Source organism: Oncorhynchus mykiss, chromosome 5 (genome assembly GCF_057628025.1).
Source record: "Oncorhynchus mykiss isolate SJ-2025 chromosome 5, ASM5762802v1, whole genome shotgun sequence".
NCBI classification, from domain to species: Eukaryota; Metazoa; Chordata; class Actinopteri; order Salmoniformes; family Salmonidae; genus Oncorhynchus; species Oncorhynchus mykiss.
Window position 1 is genome coordinate 62,582,996 of NC_143026.1, and position 20,878 is coordinate 62,603,873.

At 44.3% G+C, this 20,878-nt stretch overlaps 1 protein-coding gene across 2 annotated transcripts; it reads right to left on the minus strand.

Moving 5' to 3' along the window:
- Positions 1-378: 378 nt before the first annotated feature.
- On the minus strand, positions 379-13,390 carry arhgap45b (Rho GTPase activating protein 45b). Of its 2 annotated transcripts, XM_021603700.3 has the most exons (22): positions 12,915-13,098; positions 12,451-12,671; positions 11,284-11,695; positions 9,106-9,249; positions 8,899-8,983; positions 7,387-7,459; positions 5,710-5,917; positions 5,522-5,583; positions 5,184-5,375; positions 4,785-4,955; positions 4,404-4,541; positions 4,063-4,259; positions 3,800-3,921; positions 3,582-3,671; positions 3,389-3,490; positions 3,137-3,300; positions 2,778-2,966; positions 2,495-2,632; positions 2,148-2,383; positions 1,772-2,000; positions 1,497-1,611; positions 379-1,360 (listed from the first exon to the last, which is right to left on the minus strand). In XM_021603700.3, exons 2-22 carry the CDS (start codon positions 12,577-12,579, stop codon positions 912-914), a joined length of 3,645 nt encoding a protein of 1,214 aa, XP_021459375.2. In that variant the 5' UTR covers positions 12,580-12,671; positions 12,915-13,098; the 3' UTR covers positions 379-911. The 2 variants fall into 2 exon arrangements, with proteins under 2 accessions (XP_021459375.2, XP_021459374.2); XM_021603699.3 differs by having other exon boundaries at positions 12,451-13,390.
- Between the last annotated feature and the right edge of the window lie 7,488 nt (positions 13,391-20,878).

Below are 20,878 nucleotides of genomic sequence, written 5' to 3' on the forward strand. Positions count from 1 at the left end.
CATTCAGATCTGTTTACACTTGATTGATATCCAGACCAGTGGAGGCTGGTGGTAGGGGCTATAGGACAGGCTCATTGTAATGGTTGGAATGGAATCAATGGAGCGGTATCAAACATATGGAAACCACGTTTGACTTGGTTCCATTAATTTCAGTCCAGTCATTACAATGAGCCCGTCCTATAGCCCCTACCACCAGGCTTGAATGATCCAGACAACACATACCTGACTACCTCAGGAAGATGTGATCACATTGTCTTAATCATCTACACCGGTTCTTAAAATGTGCCCAATCAGAATGTGGATAAGATCAGGACAAAGGGTTAGCGCCAGGTATTAACGGGGCTATAGTTACAATGAAAGAGCTACAAGGACAAGGTATAACATTTATAATAGCATACTCTTTATTACAAAACATTGACAAAAAGTGATTAAACCGATAATGACAAATCCATCCAACGCAAGGCAAAATGATACAATTTATAAAAACACAAAATGTAAAAATGCATTTTTTTTCAATTTTAGTGCTGAAATAAAACCAGCAGCACTTTAAATACCTGGAATAATTATCGTAGAAATGCATCGCGCACACAAATCACACATACAAGACAAAGATCCCACACTACTGGACATTATTCAAGCTTTAAAGAGCAACGTCCCTAAAGAAATATTTGAAATACAAACTGGCACAGTGATAATCTAGAAGGTATTTACTTTCCAAATTATTAAGTCACAGCTGGTTAGAACTATAATGAATGATGGCAGAAAACAGTTATAACTAAGTGTCTATGAGGGATGTGCCTTGTAGTATATTCAATGCTGACATTCTATACCAAAGCTAAAACCAGGATCCATCCTCTTGAAGTACATATAAAACTTTAACTTCATATATCATGCAATTCCAGGAAAGACTTTCAGTGAGGTCGACACATTGCACAGGTCGTGTTTACACAAACTCTGGCTCCCTGTCCCTCGGCACCAAACTGAGATTCGCTCCACACATGGCCCAGAACATAGTTGTTGGACTGATTCATGTTGAGCTCAGCCAGGGAGATGCTCAGCTCTTGCTCAGACACCTCCAGGTCCGGGGGCTCGCTGTCTGGGGGCTCAGGGGGGTCGTGGTCCGAGGCATCGGGACCAGGACTCTCCTGGTCTTGGTCTGGATCCGGGTCGGTCTGGGGTACAGACTGGCTGGAGAGTTCCAGACTATCCCTGCAGTTCAGTTGGTCATCCTCTGTGCTGACCTCGCTCTCCTGTTTGACCAGGCAGTGTGGGTGGTGTGTGGACCCCCTCCCAGTCTCATCCAGCTCTGAGTCAGAGTCCACAATCTGCTCACTGGAGCTCAGGGAACCTGGAAAACTTCCTGCATGGAGAAAAAGCAAAGGGCTGTAATGAAATGGCACTGGTCACCTGGATAAATACAAGTTATAAAGATGTAACTCAAATCAAAAGGCAAACGTGTAGTAATTCTTCTTCAAATCCATCTAAACACCTCTTACCACAGCCCTCCTCCATCTTGTCAGAGTCTGTTCTGCTCTGTTCCTCTTTGGCTTCCTGTTCCTCTCCTTCAGCTACCACGGCACTGCTGCCCTCCTCAACATCCACACTGACACTCTGCACCAGCAGTGGGAGACAAACAGGAGTTAAAACAAGGAACTTGAGTTCAAACTCTGGTATTGGTTGAGCTATTGGGTGTGGCTGAAATGAAAGCATTCACATTCTTCCTGTATGTTACAAATATTATTAACCGTCACGCAGACACACAAAAACACACCTGTTGGAGGATGGAGGATGGGCGACTGCTGGTGCTAGAGGATTTGGACTGGAAGATGGCTGTGTAGAAAACGATGAGAGTCTCTATGATGCGGGCCTGGTGGGGGTAGTCCACTAGAGAGGACAGGGACACTGTGGCCCCTGTGGGCCGGGGCCTTATCAGAGAGGGGCCAAACACGATGCCCAGGTTACTGGGACTCATCTTATTGTCCTGCTCCAACTCCGCAATCCTGATGTCAGAGATGGGGTAGAACGATGATATGACGGAGGTTTAAACAAGTAATACATGATCACAGTTGTGAATACTCTTTTGTAATGATCTGTGTCAGGTAAAAAAAAAAAATGAGTAAGCAATGTAGCTCTTCTGAGCTGCTCACCTGCGCAGGTGACGTACGATGTAGCGCAGCGTGGCTATGTTAGCCTTGGGCAGCTCTTTCACCAGCTCCCTAAGTCTATCCACCACAGCCAGGACCGCTGGTTCCGTATCTGGTCCTAGGTCCACCAGCTCTGGCCCCTTCCCCGTCCCGGCCTCCCCTCCCTCAGTTTGCAGGCTCTCCTTGGCTAACCCCATGAGGCTGTTGTACAGGCGGAACGGCATGATGGGCTCTGGAAGCTGTAGAGGACAGAGCGGGAGATTTTTTTATCTTCGTTTGTAGCCATCTTATCCAAAGACAACCCATGATAAGCGCAAATAAATATGGAGGCTGAAACAGCTACAAGGTACCTGTCGGAGGTAGAGCTTGAGGACGTTGCTGATGTCATGGGGGGAACACTGCGAGAGCTCCACTAGTTCCTTGCCATTCTCAAAGGCCTGACACAGCTTCTCTACACGAGTCTTCACCCCATTTACTCTGTAGATACCCTGCAGAGAGAGATGGAGACCAATGGGGAAGAGAGGGAAAATGTTTTGAGAGAAGGATAGAGAAGGAGAAAGAAAATAATGCATTCATACAGCCAACCATTACACTCCTTTCAAGAAACAGACCCTTCATCCCGCGTTCCCTCACCTTCGTCTTCAGGGCTCGTCTCTCGATCTCCGAAATGCACTTAGTGATGATGAATGGGATGCTGTCAGAGCTGCCGCTGGACACCTGGGAGAAGTCTCGGCCGAACAGCTGGAGTCTACCCTGCAGTTTCTTATGGCCACACTGGATGGCTAACGTCTCCAGACACCGCTTATGACATGCCAGGAAACACTGGTATAGAGGACAAGGGGCATACAGTCGGTCAAGAGGTTAGAGGTCAGGATGATAACCAATGAAAGTCAGAGATGTCATTCACACAGAAAAACAGACGTAATCAGCTAATCAAGCAGCCAAAGTCTATTGCTTTCAAAGGTGACGAATGAGATGGTCTTATCTCTCACCTCCTCACACTCTGCTCCCTGGAAGTACACGTAGCTGTCGCACTCCCGACACTTGGACGGGGTGCGGAGTTTACGCAGCCGATGAGTCTGGGCGGCTTTGGAGAGCCCAATGTTACGGAAAGGTCCGGTTGGAACCGCAATCTCAGGCTCCATGCCATTTATGTCTGCAGATGAAGATTGATGGATAAATTGATAAATGCATGAATGATGTAATAATTGGCAAACAGAGAGGAGGTAGACCTCCGGTCTTACTTGGTGCTTCGAAGGAGGCCACGTTCCCGTCCTTCTCATCTGGATCCTCGTTGGACGACATGGTCCCGGTGGAGGAGGTGCGTGCCATTTTACTGATGTCACCTAAAACGTACAAAACAATAACACACAGCTATAGCACTGCAGGAGATGGAGGGAGACATAGAGATAGAGAGACAGACAGAGAAAGCCTTACCTGAACTGGTGGTAGGAGATTCCAGGCCACCTTCCCCTTCTACACTGTCTGCATCACTCACTGTAGAACCCCACGATTTGTGGCCTTGTCCTGGGAAGGGGACACAAGGTTATCATGGACAGCACAAATACCTCATGTAGGTCTACATTGTTTTGTCTTGCATAGTGAGACGGCACAAGACAGTAAGAACCGCATCAATATCATACAAAATTACATACTCTTTCTGGCGTTTTCAGCGCTGAGGTCCTCCCCTGTCGTGGTCTCTCCGGTGCTGGGTTGACCCTCAGAGCTGCTCTGCTGGTCTGTGTTGAAGCTGTCATTAAGGGGTCGAGCTGGATGCCTGAATTAACAGATATAAAACCAGCCAAAAAACATGATACTAATGTAAATCTATTACCTCTTATTTATTACTTGGTGTAAAGTGACCGAGTGCCCATAGACACCTAACAAACCAAAAGCTTTGAGGCTAGGAGTGACTCACTGTGTGGAGGCTGCAGTGGCAGTGTAGGGCTCAAACTGGTAGGTGACCTCAGGCTCCTCAGTGAGCTGCAGGTCTCTGACGTGAGCAGCGTACTGCTGTCCCGGGTCATACAGCTTACTGCTCTCACACAGAGTCTGGTAGTGGACCGGCAACACCACCGTCTGCATGTGCATTATCTGGTAGTACGAGATGGTGGCCTGGAGGGAAGGAGAGGAATGGTTTAGTCATGTGGTGGAGGAGAAGGTTTAGCTTACATTCCATCACAGGGAGTGCAAGGAGTGGAATGTAAGCTAAACAGACTGGACGCACTGAACAAATTGTCTGCGTGTCTGTGTACTGACCGAGCGCAGTGTCTGGTCACTCTGTTTGATGACCTCCTGCAGCAGTCGGAGCACATTGACCTTGACGTGTTCCAGCTCCTGCTGCTGGGTGGTGGCGTCTGCTATACATGTCCTGTAGGTGGCCTCTGCCTCTTCAGCCTGAACACACACACGGTGGTCAATTCTCAGCTAGGCTAATGGCATACAATACTCAATGAAATATGGCCATAGGCTTTGACAACGACTTGCAGTCATTCTGCTTTTTAGCAGATTTCCCTGAAGAGGCGAGGGAGAGAAGAGACTAGGCGAGATATGGGGAGGAGAGATGGGGGGAGGTGAGATGAGTAGAAGAGTGGAGATGAGAGAGAATGGAGGAAAAACAACATATGCAGTGATGGGCACCTTGTTGCGAGCGTCTTCCTCCACTCGTAACTTTTTGCCCAGAGACTTGGTGGTAGAGCCTCCTCCATCCTCCTCTGCGGCTCTGCTAGCAGCTGCTTTGGCCTTGTCGTGCTCCTCACAGCGAGCCATGTAGGCATGCTTGGCCTTTCGCAGGTTAGACTCACATTCCATCTGGATCCCAAACACATAGGTACACAGAATCAGTCTTTGGGTACAAATTGGGCAACATCTTGAGAGAGAAAACAAAGTTGTTTCTTTAATAGATACTTTGTTGATATATTGTCAAATCATTCTCAAAACGGTAAAACATGTATACCTGTAAACTTCATGGCAATGTGAGACAGATAATATAAATAGAGAGATAACATACTGCATAAATAGCACTAGCAAGGAACTGACCAGTTTCCTCTTGGCACGGTACCACTGTTCCTTGACCTCCTTGCGTTTCTTCTCATGCTCGTGTTTACGCTGCATCAGAGGCTGTAGGAAGGTCTGGTTGTGCAGTGTGGTGGCGGCCTGCTGCATCCCACTGCTCTGCTCCAAGTCCTGCTCCAGAGCCAGAGAGTAGATGGAGTAGAAGGGCATGTGGGGCTGAGAGATAGGGAGTGGTGAGAGGGGAAATAGCATTGTCATCACAGGAGCCTCTTGAATTGGATGTAATCATTTTGACGAGAGTGAATTGGGTATTCCTTTCCTTAACTCCTTCTACTATAGAATACAATATCACTAGGGCTTACATGTGTGATGCTGTGCTTGCTGGACTGGTACAGTCTTTGTAAGCCCTTGGCAAACTCCACCTCTGGATGGGGAAAGATACATGGGTGAATCAACAAATCAATAATACGTTACATTCAGGTTATAAGAGTCAACCTAAATCTCCACTATTGTGTGTAGGGAACTGTCTGCGGTGTGTGTGTCTACCCACCCAGTGAGGTCCTCTTCTCCACGTAGCTCATCAGGTCCTTCATGTATTTAGAGATGGTCTTAGCGTAGGCCAGAGCAGAGTCCACTCCCCCTTCACTACGTTGCAGCATGATGTCCACCTCCTCGGCCCGGCCAAAGTCCTGCAGGTCACTCCTCATCTGAGCTCCCTCTAGCCCATGACCCGACACCCCGTACAGGTTCTCCATAGACTGGACACACAGAGAGAAAGAGTTTCAGACCACTCAAGAATACTGCGGAACAGTACCTTATTCTGTACTCTGTAGCAGAAATTCCAATTCAATTATTGAATTCAATCATGAATTGAAGAGCTTACGTTGAATTCTAATTTCAACAATCTTCAAGTTATGAAATGGGAATAGAATTGGAATGAGACTGTTTATTTTAATTGACATTGTGAAAACATTTGATCTTTGTAATTGAATTGGAATTCAATATTTTTACATTTCTCAGTTATTGGAATGAATGCACTTAGTATAAAAACAATTAGCTGCAGGATTTGTTTTTAATCATTTCAACATGTATTTCTATATTTCCAATAAAGCTAGGATGTCTGAACAGTTCCATGATCAGCCTGAAAGCCTTAATAAGGAATTGAATTCTTGGAAATTACCTAACATTGGAGTTGAGAGGAATTTAATTTTCTGAATTCAAAGACTGACCTTAAATTAAATGGAATTTACAGGGAGAATTTGTGGAATTAACCCCAACTCTGCTATATAGTATATTATAAACTGGGTGCTTCGAGTCTTGAATGCTGATTGGCTGACAGCCGTGGTATATCAGACCGTATACCACGGGTACGACAAGACATGCATTTTTACTGCTCTAATTACGTTAGTAACCAGTTTATAATAGCAATAAGGCACATCGGGGTTTGGGGTATATGGCCAATATACCACGGCTAAGGGCTGTGTCCAGCAACTCCACGTTGCACATAAGAGCAGCCTTTAGCCGTGGTATATTGACCAAATACCACACCTCCTCGGACCTTATTGCTTAATTATTCGGTACACCGTGTTTACCAGAGCCAATACAAATAATGATGGAACAGAGCAATGCCAAGTGGCATCTCAGGGATGGGCATGTACAATTGAATGATGGATATTAAATACTGCACAATTTAAAACACTTGCTCCCTCATCCCCCTTCCCCAAAACACATGTAAATATTGGACTATAAATCTCACCTTCCTGTTTCATACTTCTGCTAAAATATTTATTATATTCTACTGAGCCATTTACTTTATGTTCATATTCTTATCTTTCATTATTTGTTGTTGCAATGTCGAGAAGGAACCTGCAAGTAAGTATCCTGTACATATGACTAATACAAACTTGAAAGTTCCAATGAAAATAGGATTTGGCACATAGACTGTAGGCAATAACCCCCCAGTGTGTGTGTGCAGGCCTGTTGAATTCAGTGTGTCAGTATTGGAGCTGCATTGATGAATGAGATAGAAGGAACTGTGTTATGTGGAGTCTCAGAGGCGGCCTGTGTGTGTTGTTATAACAGGAGAACGAGGGAGAGGAACAGGCGGAGATAAAGACACACTGTGTCACTGCCAGGAAGCTGGCCTTGCTGCCCACAAACATCCGCTCTGAGAGCCGACACCTCCTGCCACATGCACATCAAGAAAGCCAAATTAACCCCCACTCACCCTGCTCTTCTCTGTTGGCAGCAGGGACAGTAGGGTACTGCTGTCCACCTCCCCCATCAGCAGCTCTGACACACTGAGGAGGACAGAGAGAGGCCATTACACCGACAGTACTTCCATCAGAGATGGAGAGAGAGGAAGGACTAAAATAAAAAGGGAAAATGTGTAGATCAAATAGGATTTGATCGGTTAAAGCAATGTGAAGGGTACAGTTCGGGTTCTTTCCCCTACCGGTGGTCATGGAAAGAAAAGGAGACAAGGAAAGGAGACAAGGAGAGAGAAAAAAACATCAGGAAGTGGTTGATGCCAGGCTCTGTGCAATCGCACCGGCCATATAACTTCCGCTCTGTCTTCTTTGCCCTGTTGGGGTTGTATGTACTGTGCATGGCCAGGAAGTGAACAAACATTCTTTTGAATTATGTATGTATATTCCTATTTACAATTTTAAAATAGACATAAAATAGCCATATCAGAGCATATGTTTTAGCTTGGCAGTATGTGGCTGGGGGTTAAAGCATTTTTTTCACATGATCCATTCATTTTGACAAATGTGTCTGGGTAAGCGGCATCTAATATTGACTAAATATTTTTATCTGGACACTTCCTGTTGAACTGGAATTTTTCCTTATTGTAGGCTACTACTTTTACCACTTCTAGTCTTAATCTTTACTTCACTACTCACTGTTCAGCACATTACCTCACATGTGAATCCTTAAAAAGATAGATGGGGCTGGCTTAATTAAGAGGGTGTGAACAATGCTGAATGGTTGTAGACAAAGGAGAGCTCTCCAGTAGGTACCCAAAATTCAAAGGCCATTTTCTCAAAAAGTGAGTTTACAAGTTCATCAACTTTCAAAGCAGAATTACTTTCCCATTGTTCCTCAAATGCAGTGTATGATATACCATTTTGTAGCACCGAGTCTCTATTTTTATCCAATGTAATTTTTTTTTTTTAAAAACACAATTTCAAAATGTTGCAACAGAAGACTTATTTGAGCCAGTTGGTCACAAATGTACTTGTATTTTTTTGAGAGTGATATGTTTGTATCCAAACGACCATTATCACACCTACACATTGTATCCGAGGATAGACGCACCTATTCTCTGTCTGTAGATAATCTGTTGAGACAACAGACGCCAAATGGCTGCGTTTTGGTTTTGTGTCCTAGGTTACGGAACAGAAGAAAACCACCACTACACTTCCTGTTTTCTACTGAGCCACATGCAAATGTGTCACTGTTTTTTGCTCTAAGCTCCACTTCTCTATCGCACAAATGCACACACACACACACGTACATTGTACTTCTACAGTTCTACTGTCGTCATACACCACCACCCCGACCTTACCACTGAGGACACATGGTCATGTCCCATTACTCTGTGCCAGAGAATAAAAAGTCAAAAGAAAGAGCATTGTGACGCACAGTGTCACCTTTGGTTTATTCCAGGATCCATGAAATACTGTTACTAGCTCATGACAATACATACTGAGAAACAGATGTACCAAATACTTACCTGCTACTAAAAGCAACTGCAATGGTTTCAATGGCCTTCTCAAAGTCCTTCTTTTCTGTGTCATTACAAGTCTCATAGTGAAATCCTGCAATCAAAATAATGAATGTGTTCATTCTAGGCCATTTTAACTCATTGACTTTGTGCTAAAAGCATGGACTTTTTGACCCTAGCTAGTAGACCACTGATTGGTCCAGCCAGTAGTCTTACCTTTAACCTTAGATATGAGTTTGCCTGCAGCAGTAAGGGTCTCCACAGTGTTGAGGAGAGGGTAGGTGCTGATGACCTGTCGTAGGACCCTCAGGACCTCTCCCAGGCACTCATGGGCCAGAGGGCGACGGTTCTCCTGCTTGTCTACAGACAGAGAGAGCAAAAAAGAGACGGGACAGTCAGAGACACAGACAGGAGAGACATGGATCCTGTGCCATTCCTAATACTCAGCACTCCACTTGTCTACAGCCACACACAAAGAGGACTGAGCCTAACCTACCATTTTGTACATCTATCGAGTACTAGTTACAACCAGAAGTGATAGGGTTGGTGTTGGGGAGATAGAAGGCTGTGTCTGAGGTCTGTGACGGGGCTCACCGTCACAACACGGAATCCATATAACATGGAGATCATCTTTATAGACAGACTATTAGGGTTGGTCACAGTATTAGAGGTCATTACAGGTTATTAGAGGTTGAGAGGGAGTGATTCATGACCAGTCTCTGGACACCATGAATAGTAACACGGACGGCAGACAGACGGGTTGTAGGGACAGCTTTGATGTCAGCAGTGACGTCTGCAGGCCACTTCCTCTTGTCTCTCTCTCACAGACAGCAGATCCTTTGGCCGGTAGAGCCCTCCTTCCTCCTCTTTTCCCCTTTGGCCCTCCATCTCAATGTCCGTGTCTGTCATAGTGGCTGGCCCATGGAATGGGACCAGGAGGCCATAGAGGGTAGACTAGTTAGAGGGCATGTCAGAAGGAGGATGGTATAAAAGGCTCCAAGACGCCTACTATAGAAACTGAAACTAGCTAAATGAACATGTGGCATTATGTGACTGTGTGCATAGACTTGTATGTCAATTTAGTTCCTGGATAATCTCGTATCAAATATTTCAGTTTTAGATGGTTGTGGTTTGTCAGAATTTAATTCAGAGATAGGTTCATAACTTAAGGGAGCACATCATGTCAGATATTGACCATGTGATAGGTTCAAACGGGGAGGTTAATCTCAGAACATCACAAGGATGGACTGGAAGCAGTCTTGTGGTATTGACGGTGTCACAGGTCAGACTAACGCAGTGGACTATGTGAGGAGGAAGTCTGAACGAGGTCGCTCTGCCATGCATCATTGCTTCCTGTTTAGATTAATACGACAGTCACGGGGGGGGGGGGGGGGGGGGGGGTAATAAGTTAAAGTATAGACACCCTAACCATTCCATCACTTTTAGAGCAATCAACCCATGTTCCAAAGTGAGACCAATTGTTGGCCTGATTCTCTCAAGTTGAAATTGTTACATCACTTGTTGCACATCTTGTATTTTATTGCATCAATAAAATAAATTACACATTATCAGCCTGCCTCATGAAAATGAAAAAATCCTTGATCTGAGGTAACTATGACTGTTTTTTGCAGAAAAACCGTTGGACCAGCCATTTTGCTTGAGTACAGACAGAAATTGCAGTAAACAGGAGACTGGTTTCCTGCTGGAGTGTGGTCGCTGTTACATCTCGAGCAAGAGAACTGGGTTGCTTGTGCAAAGCCAGCCAGCCCGCCCTTCCCCTCCCACACGCAACACGTGGTGAACAGGGGGGGTGAGGAGGGGAACCAAAACAGCATTGTTCTGAGCGCATGCTAACATGTGGCGCATCAGGTAGGAGTAGTGGAGAATTTAGACATCCACACAGAGAACAATAAGACTGGGAAACAATAGCAGATGGTCACGATGCAGCCAAAAGCAATCCCAATAACAAAGGCATATCATAATAGTAATACATCTAGCAGACTTTTATCCAAAGCGACTTACAGTCACACAAAACCCACTATATCCTGGCACTGCAAGCTCCACATTCTACCAATGGACCTACAGAGGACCACTCAATCATGTGCACAATGAAATATCTGACTAGAGTTCTGAAGATAAGTTGTCCCATCTATAAGCTCTTATGCCTCTCTAACAGTCTTAGAGGAGACAAATGAATATCAAGACTCCAGAGACTGACCATAGCAGTTGGTTAACTGTATTTTGAAAAGGTACACACACACACACACACACACCACCCCCCCCCCCCCCCACCATGTTCAAACATGGCCTTTGTGTCCTGTACCTCCCTCAGAGCTAAACCTTAGCCAGACAAAGGAGAAGTGCATAAACCTATGTGAACCTGTATCCACTCACCTTCCCCCAATACAACGTCCTTCAACTTCTCTACGGCCTCAGCAAAGCGGGCCACATTACTTAACAGAGAGGGGATGTCCTCCACCTCGATGGCCATGCTCTCTGAGCTGTCTTGGGGGGTGGTGGGGGTGATAGCCCCCTTTCCCTGGCCCTTGGTGAACACCCATGAGTGGATAGGGAACCCCGCGGCGCTGGCATGGCGGCTGAGGCCGGTGGGCCTCTTCATGGTGGCCCCTGGGGTCGGGCAGCCCACCCCCACCAGCTTGCTATGCTGGGCACTTGGGGTGCCAGGGCAGGACACGGAGGAGTCCGATGGGGCACCGGGAATGGGGAAGAGGGTGGAGGAGGATGAGGTTGAAGAAGGGGTTGTGTCGATAGCATCACGACGAGGCTGCTCCTGGAGAATAGACAGCTGGGTAAGAGAGAGGAGGGGGGAGAGGAGAGGGAGAAGGACTTGTGACATCTGTGGTAACACAAAAACATCAGGACAATAATGTGACTGATATTTTTGGCAGACTGTTGGTAAACAGACAAACAGAGACTTCAACAAGAGCCTGTGTTGTGTAACACTTCCTGACTCAGCTTCTTGCCACACCCTGAAACAGCTCACCGAAAACAGAAACTAGGGCCACTTTAAGCAACATCAAGTTGTACGGTTTGATGAGACATGAAACAGAAAAGTTATGAAATCAACTCATCAAGTGTCCCAACTTGTCCATGGACTACAACACACCTAACATAAATGCCAGAGTTGATTAAATAATAGCTAAATCAGAGTCTAGCTGTTACAAGTCGTGGATGCAGTGATGTAGTGTAGAGGCCTGAAACGTACACATCTTAAAGTCTAAACAGTATCAATGGCAGGTGCACGGTGTGGTTATGAAACAGAAAATAGCGGCAGCATCACACCCTGCCAGTAGGAGGCGCAACTAAGACAACTAGAGCAGACCTTGCATCATGTTATTCCAAGAACACCTTTTATGGTACTGTATTCTAAACTTGAAAGTGTAGCATACTGTATGAAGCAGATACATGTTTTTATAAACGGAAATAAGTATTTTAAGGACAGATGGTCTCAAAGCAGTGAGAATAATAACACTCATTCCTTCTCATGAGGAAAATGTATAAAAACCTAGGTGGCTAACTAATTGGTAGTGTTTGACATACCTGTTTGAGCCAGACGTTGGGTCTATTGGGTTGTTTGTCCAATTTGTTCTTGGCTTTAGCCTCCTCTCTCTTAACTCTCTGGCCCGTGGAGTATGGGTTGTAACTATTCTTGCTACCACGTTTCAGCATGGTCTCTGTCCCTATTGTTTTCCCATCATCTTTAGCAGGAGTCACTTTTTAAACTAGACTCATCTTGCAGGTGACGAACCAATACTGGCTTACTAACCCACAAAAATATTTTCCAATGAGTGAGAAATGAAAAAAAATGAGTCATTCTGCAAAGTTATCAGTGACTAACAGGTTTATTTTGAATTGACTAATCCAACTAGTTTTAAGTATTCATCAACAACGTCCTCAAATATTCAACCAAATATCCCAATAGTATAACATCTCTCCCCCACTAGGCTACTTTAAATGAATTAAATGATAGGCTACTGTCCATATAAATCACCTAAAATGCTCACCTGTAGCCTTCAAAACACCCCACTAAATATGCCATTGCTGGTCCATAACTTACGATAAGTGAAGTCAATTTAATTGAGGTCAGGTCTAAACAATCTACTGAAGTTTGACATCTGTCATGCTGTCCCCCAACTCCCCTAGCTTCTCAGCAGCGGACAGACAGTATAGGAAATCTGTCTGAGTGACAGGAGGAAATCAGAGATGATGTGCTACTTACTGATGATGAGCTCTGTGGCCCGGGGCTTCCTGCTCGAGTCTTCTTCGAGATGGAAGGGGTTTTTATCAATTCCCTTTTCTTTCGGGAGAACATCTTCAACGTACCTTTGCCGTCCATCCCGACTTCTTTGAAATTCACATACAACCCCCCCACCCACCCCCCGATTCTCCACTTCTTTGGTGCTCTGCCAGTTTACAGGCGCTGCTGTTCCATCGGTCCCAAGCTTCAGCCACGCTTTCTGCTGCCTCGCTACCACACATTGAGCGTAGAAGCTCACTGACAGCTCACCACAAACAGTCAGTGCCGCCGCGACATCCGCTCCAGTGTTTTTTTTCTCAAGGGAAGAAAAGCGCATGTGATGTAATGCGCTCCATTTGATTGGGGCGCTCGAGGTTTGCAATACAATGTCTATAAAACATGTTTACAGAACATTTTTATAGTAAACCAGTAGAGTACAACGTATTCGATGCCTCCAATAAGAGTTAAATAGCTCCAACACCGATTGAGAATGCCTCACTATCCGATACTGTCAGAAGGGTCTGGCAGCAGTCCTGGGCTGCGTACAGTACGATTTATGTTCTGTAACGTTCAATTGAACGGAAAGGGTACTGTACTGAACGACCAATTGAAAAACGAGGAGGTTGTGGGTTGGAAAACGCTGTCAGCATGACCACTGCTCTTTAAATACGCCACTCATTGCCTCAAGACACGCCTTGCAGCACCCACCAAACGGGAGCAAACGTACCTCAACGTCCGTTCAAGAAGGTTGTGTGGAAACGTGCCATTCAGTACAAATCAAGCGAACTGAATGCACCTATAGTCGGACTGGAACTCACTTATATCGCCGTGTTCCAGAGAATCAAAACCGTAATGTATCTTAGGTAAATTGTGATTGGCTGACTGATTTACAAAAACAATGAGTAGTTATTTATGATGCAAGGTTATTTGTAGATCAGTCAGTCGGCAGTCGCCTGCAATGTTCAACAAGCACAATGTAGTCATAAAAAACGGAAATGAGTTGGCATTTTCTACCTCTGAGGGGGCTGCAGCACCCCTTGAAAAATCGGAATAAAATAAAACATATATACTGACCAAAAATATAAATGCAACATATAAAGTGTTAGTCCCATGTTTCATGAGCTGAAATAAAAGATCCCAGAAATGTTCCATAAGCACAAAAAGCTTATTTCTCTCAAATGTTGTGCACAAATGTGTTTACGTTCCTGTTTGTGTGCATTTCTCCTTGCCAAAATAATCCATCCACCTGACAGGTGTGGCATATCAAGAAGCTGAATAAACGGCATGGTCACTACACAGGTGCACCTTGTGCTGGGAACAAAAAAAATTAAACTCTAAAATGTGCAGCTTTGTCACACAACGCAATGCCACAGATGTCTCAAGATTTGAGTGAGTGTGCAATTGGCATGCTGACTGCAGGAATGTCCAACAGAGCTGTTGACAGAGAATTTAATGTTATTTCTCTACCATAAACCGCCTCCAACGTTGTTTTAGAGTCCAACCGGCCTCAAAACCTCAGACCATTTGTAACCACCCCAGCCCAGGACATCCACATATGGCTTCTTCACCTGTGGGATCGTCTGAGACCAACCACCCAGACAGCTGATGAAACTGTGGTTTGTACAACCCAAGAATTTCTACACAAACTGTCAGAAACCGTTTCAGGAAAGCTTATATGTGTTCTCGTCTTCCTCACAAGGGTCTTGACCTGACAACAGTTCGACTTCAGTCGGCAAATGCTCACCTTCGGTGGCCACTGTCATGCTGTAGAAGTGTGCTCTTCATGGATGATTCCCAGTTTCAACTGTATCGGGCAGTTGGTATGACATCGTGTGGGCGAGCGGTTTGCTGATGTCAACGTTGTGAACAGAGTGCCCCATGGTGTTGGTGGGGTTATGGTATGGGCAGGCATAAACTACGGACAATGAAGACAATTGCATATTATCGATGGCAATTTGAATGCACAGAGATATCGGAGATATCGTGACGAGATCCTGAGGCCCATTGTTGTGCCATTCATCCACCACCATCACATGTTTCAGCATGCAGGATCTGTATACAATTCCTGGAAGCTGAAAATGTCCCAGTTGTTACATGGTCTGCATACCCACCAGACATATCAACCATTGAGCATGTGTGAGATGCTCTGATCGACATGTATGACAGCATGTTCCAGTTTCCACCAATATCCAGCAACTTCGCACAGCCATTGAAGAGGAGTGGGACAACATTCCACAGATCACAATCAAGAGCCTGATCAACTGTATGCCAAGGAGACGTGTCGCAGCATGAGGCAAATGGTGGTCATACCAGATACTGACTGGTTTTCTGATCTACGCCTCTTCCTTTTTTTAAAGGTATCTGTGACCAACAGAAGCATATCTGTATTCCCAGTCAGGGGGAAATCCATATATTAGCACCTAATGCATTTATTTAAATTTATTGATTTCCTTATGAACTGTAACTCAGTAAAATCTTTGAAATTGTTGCATGTTGCATTTATATTTTTGTTTTGTGCATATATTTTTTTATTCTCACAAAAGCAGTGCACTGGGCCTTTATAATACTGTATTAGTAGACCTATGTGTGGAGTGCAGGAAACATGTATCTTTCTCACAAAAGTAGTGCACTGGGCCTTTACTACGGCAGTATTCAGGGCTGGTCCTGGCCATTCAGGGCTGGTCCGCCACAAGGAGTTGCTAGAGCATGATGAGCCAAGGAAATTCCCCCGGCCAAACCCTCCCCTAACCCGGACGATGCTGGCCCAATTGTATGCCACGCCATGGAGCTCCTGGTCACTGCCGGCTGGGACACTGCCTGGGATCAAACCCAAGGCTGAAGCGGCGCCTCAGCACTGCGATGTAGTGCCTTAGACCGCTGCACCACTCAGGAAATGTCGCCCTCTTAAATCTTCCTCCATAGACCGTCTTTAACCCTGCCTAATAAGTGAGCCAGTCTTGCCTGTATTAGCGGATCAATATAGCCCTCTGCTGCACTGGAAACATTTTCTCTCTCACAAAAGTAGTGCACCGTCTGCAACGAGGGGGACCTCGGACTTTCTCGTCCAATGGGTTTTGGGAAGGAGGCAAGGACAGAAAGAGGACGTGAGGAGTATACAATTGAGATTCTCCCTTTGTCGCAAAGGCGGAAAGGCAGGTGGGAGGAGGCGAGATCAGGTGGGAACATTCTAGCCAATGAGATGTCACGTGCGTCCAGTTACACTACATGACCGAAAGTATGTGGACACCTGCTTGCCATCTCATTCCAAAATTATGGTAATTAATATGGACTTGGTCCTCCCTTTGCTCCTATAACAGCATCCACTCTTCTGGAAAGGCTTTCCACTAGATGTTAGAACATTGCCGCTGGGGGCTGGCTTCCATTCAGCCACAAGAGCATTAGCGATTAGGCCTGGCTCGCAGTCGGCTCGCAGTCGGTGTTCTGGCTCGCAGTCGGTGTTCCAATTCATCCCAAAGGTGTTCGATGGGGTTGAGGTCAGGGCTCTGTGTAGGCCAGTCAAGTTCTTCCACACCGATCTCAACAAACGATTTCTGTATGAACCTCGCTTTGTGCACGGGGCATTGTCATGCTGAAATAGGAAAGGGCCTTCCCCAAACTGTTGCCACAAAGTTGGAAGCACAGAATCGTCTGTTGTATGTTGTAGTGTTAAGATTTCTATTCACTGGAACTAAGGGGGCTAGCCCGAACCATGAAAACAGCCCCAGACCATTATTCCTCCTCCACCAAACTTTACAGCTGGCACTATGCAGTTGGGCAGGTTGCGTACTCCTGGTGTCCGCCAAACCCAGATTCCTCCTGTCAGACGGTGAAGCATGCTTTACACCACTCCAGTGGATACTTTATATCAGACTATATGCGCCTGCAATTCTCCATCACCAGCATTGTAACTGCGGCAGCATCACCCGTGAAATCCTCAATTTCCCGGCCACCGCACTGTTAACAGCGGCAGTTTGAAACTTGTGATTGGTTTAGTAAGGGTCTGGGACCAAGGCGATTGGATACGCGTTTGTAAAGAAACACCCCTCATGATAAGAGTGGAGCAGACCGCCACGGCACACTGGATAGGGATGTTCGTTCTCCACGGAACAAACCCTTACAAAAAAGAACAAACCCTTACAAAAAAGAACAAACCCTTACAAAAAAAGAACAAACCCTTACAAAAAAGAACAAACCCTTACAAAAAAGAACAAACCCTTACAAAAAAGAACAAACCCTTACAAAAAAGAACAAACCCTTACAAAAAAGAACAAACCCTTACAAAAAAAGAACAAACCCTTACAAAAAAGAACAAACCCTTACAAAAAAAGAACAAACCCTTACAAAAAAGAACAAACCCTTACAAAAAAGAACAAACCCTTACAAAAAAGAACAAACCCTTACAAAAAAAGAACAAACCCTTACAAAAAAAGAACAAACCCTTACAAAAAAGAACAAACCCTTACAAAAAAGAACAAACCCTTACAAAAAAGAACAAACCCTTACAAAAAAGAACAAACCCTTGCAAAAAAGAACAAACCCTTACAAAAAAGAACAAACCCTTACAAAAAAAGAACAAACCCTTACAAAAAAGAACAAACCCTTACAAAAAAAGAACAAACCCTTACAAAAAAAGATAGCTGCGGTAAAAGTGCAGTAACTACATAGGCTACATTATTATGCAGTCGACTGTGGTATTTTGGACGGTAATTTCAGAATTACTGCAGTGTACTGCAGTAATACTGCACTGTAACTGCAGTTAGAATGCAAAATTACTGCAGTAAAAAAAAGTAGTTATTTTAGAAGCAGTATTTGCAGCATACTGCAATTATGCTGCAGTCTACCTACAGTTATTCTAGTGGACTGCAGTTATACTGCACTCTGACTGCAATGTTTTTTCATAAGGAAAGTTTATGATCTCAAGTGTCAAAAGAGCAGCACAGCAACATGTAGCGCTGTTTTGTGCACAATTGTCAACTAATTAATTTGCTGTCACTCCTGTTGCTGTTGCAGAACGCTTCCTTTTGACAGCATATGACAATATTATAGCCTTTTACTAGTGATTGAATCCACCACTTTCATGAGCTCAGATCCATAGGCTACATTATTTACCTTGTTTGGTCATTGTTTACCTTGTTAGGTTCATTAGGCTGTAACATCGAAAAGGCAGCATTCAGTCGGAATTCTGGTAGAGCGACTTGGTTTGGCTCACTGCATTATGAACAGTATTTTTCCCTAACAGATTGTGAACCCAAATGTGTAACTGATTTTAGTGGAGGACAATACATTAAAATATAATTTGTGTTGGGTGTAAGGGCAGATTTAGGCTGTCATTTTGTCTTTGGGAGATTTTAATATCTGTTTAATTTATTTGGTCTTTCACAATAGCTGATGAAAGACATTAGAACAAGTAAGAGCAAGTAAAACTAAATGCATGCTCTTCAACTGATTGCTGCCCGCACCTGCCTGCCCGTCCAGCAATAGCTACTCTGGACGGTTCTGACGTAGAATATGTGGACAACTACAAATACCTAGGTGTCTGGTTAGACTGTAAACTCTCCTTCCAGACTCACATTAAGCATCTCCAATCCAAAATCAAATCTAGAATCCGCTTCCTATTTCACAACAAAGCATCCTTCACTCATGCTGCCAAACATACCCTCGTAAAACGGATTATCCTACCGATCCTTGACTTCGGTGATGTCATTTACAAAATAGCCTCCAACACTCTACTCAGCAAATTGGATGCAGTCTATCACAGTGCCATCCGTTTTGTTACCAAAGCACCTTATACCACCCACCACTGCGACCTGTATGCTCTAGTCGGCTGGCCCTGACTACATATTCGTCGCCAGACCCACTGGCTCCAAGTCATCTATAAGTCTATGCTAGGTAAAGCTCCGCCTTATCTCAGCTCACTGGTCACGATAACAACACCCACCCGTAGCACTCATTCCCAAAGCCAACACCCCCTTTGGCCGCTTTTCCTTCCAGTCCTCTGCTGTCAGTGACTGGAACGAATTGCAAAAATCGCTGAAGCTGGACTTACATTTCCCTCACTAACTTTAAATATCAGCTATCTGAACAGCTAACAGATCGCTGCAGCTGTACATAGTCCATCTGTAAATAGCCTAATCTACCACCTAATCTACCTACCTCATCCCCAAATCATTTTTATTTACTTTGCTGCTCTTTTGCACACCAGTATCACTACTTACACACCATCATCTGCTCATCTTTCACTCCAGTGTTAATCTGCTAAATTGAAATTACTTTGCAACTGTGGCCTATTTATTGCCTTACCTACTCATGCTATTTAGACACACTGCATATAGACTCTTTTTTTCTATTGTGTTATTGACTGTACGCTTGTTTATTTCATGTGTAACTCTGTGTTGTTGTTACTGTCACACTGCTTTGCTTTATCTTGGCCAGGTCGCAGTTGTAAATGAGAACTTGTTCTCAACTAGCTTACTTGGTTAAATAAAGGTGAAATGAAAAAAGCAAAAATCTTCTGCACATCTATCACTCCAGTGTTTAATTGCAAAATTGTAATTATTTCACCACTTATGGCCTATTTATTGCCTTACCTCCTTACTTCATTTGCACACACTGTATATAGACTTTCTATTGTGTTATTGACTGTATGTTTGTTTATTCCATTTGTAACTCGGTTGTTGTTGTTTGTGTCGCACTGCTTTGCTTTATCTTGGCCAGGTCACAGTTGTAAATGAGAACTTGTTCTCAACTGGCCTACCTGGTTAAATAAAGGTGAAATACATAAAAAAAGAAAAATTTCCCTACAATGGACTAATTAGTGTTTTTCTCAGCAAGAACATTAGTCATTCGCCAGACTTTAATTGTTTCACTTCTTACCAATGTTGCTGGTGTAATTAGGCTATTTGAAATTTGATACATCAACTCGTGTCTGCATTTTTGTAAGCATTTATGGACAGTGGCTGTCATAAAATGAGAATACGCTACATTGAAATGCCCCTTGCCTCAAATATCCTGTTTTGTCATTTTAGTATTGTGCACAAGCTGCTAGGCAGAAATGGTAGGCATAAATGCAAAAGATGCTGCCTATGTAGAGCAGTTTCCCAACTCTAGTCCTCAAGTACCCCCAATAGCACACATTTCTGTTGCAGCCCCAGACAAACACATTGGATTCAACTTGTCAACTAATCATCAAGCCCTCAATGAGTTGAGTCAGGTGAGTTTGTCTGGGGCTACAACGTGTGCTGTTGGGGGTACTGGAGGACTAATGTAGATGAATATGATGGAAAGGTTTTGCAAATCAGCCTCAACCATCTGAAGATTGATATTCATTTGATTTATCTTGAATGTGGAGTAATTTGCAGAAATCAAATGTCACATGAACATATTGAAACCCCCAGTATTTGTAAACATAGATCAGGGGTGGCCAAACCACTTGGAGAGCCATCTCCAGGCAGGATTTTCTATGGTCCTAATTTAAAAGGGATAGTCTAGTTCACCCAAATGAATTACATATTTACATGTTTGTTTCTTATGGACAAGAAGAGACTGCAGTTCATCATATGGTTAGCCGCTATCACCAATTGTTAATATTGGCATTTTCTCTTTTAAATTGTACCCCCTTTTCGTGGTATCCAATTGTTAGTAAATACTATCTTGTCTCATCGCTACAACTCCCATATGGGCTCGGGAGAGACGAAGGTCGAAAGCCATGTATCCTCCGAAACACAACCCAAC

What these genes read in the sequence shown, in the direction of transcription:
- arhgap45b (XM_021603699.3), bottom strand. Translation starts at nt 12,579, where the DNA reads ATGCTGAAACGTGGTAGCAAGAATAGTTACAACCCATACTCCACGGGC. An exon ending in CGCTGAAAACGCCAGAAAGA is followed by an intron (nt 3,672 to 3,799) that starts GTATGTAATTTT and finishes TCCCCTTCCCAG; the next exon opens with GACAAGGCCACAAATCGTGG. An exon ending in CATCCTCCATCCTCCAACAG is followed by an intron (nt 1,612 to 1,771) that starts GTGTGTTTTTGT and finishes CTGCTGGTGCAG; the next exon opens with AGTGTCAGTGTGGATGTTGA.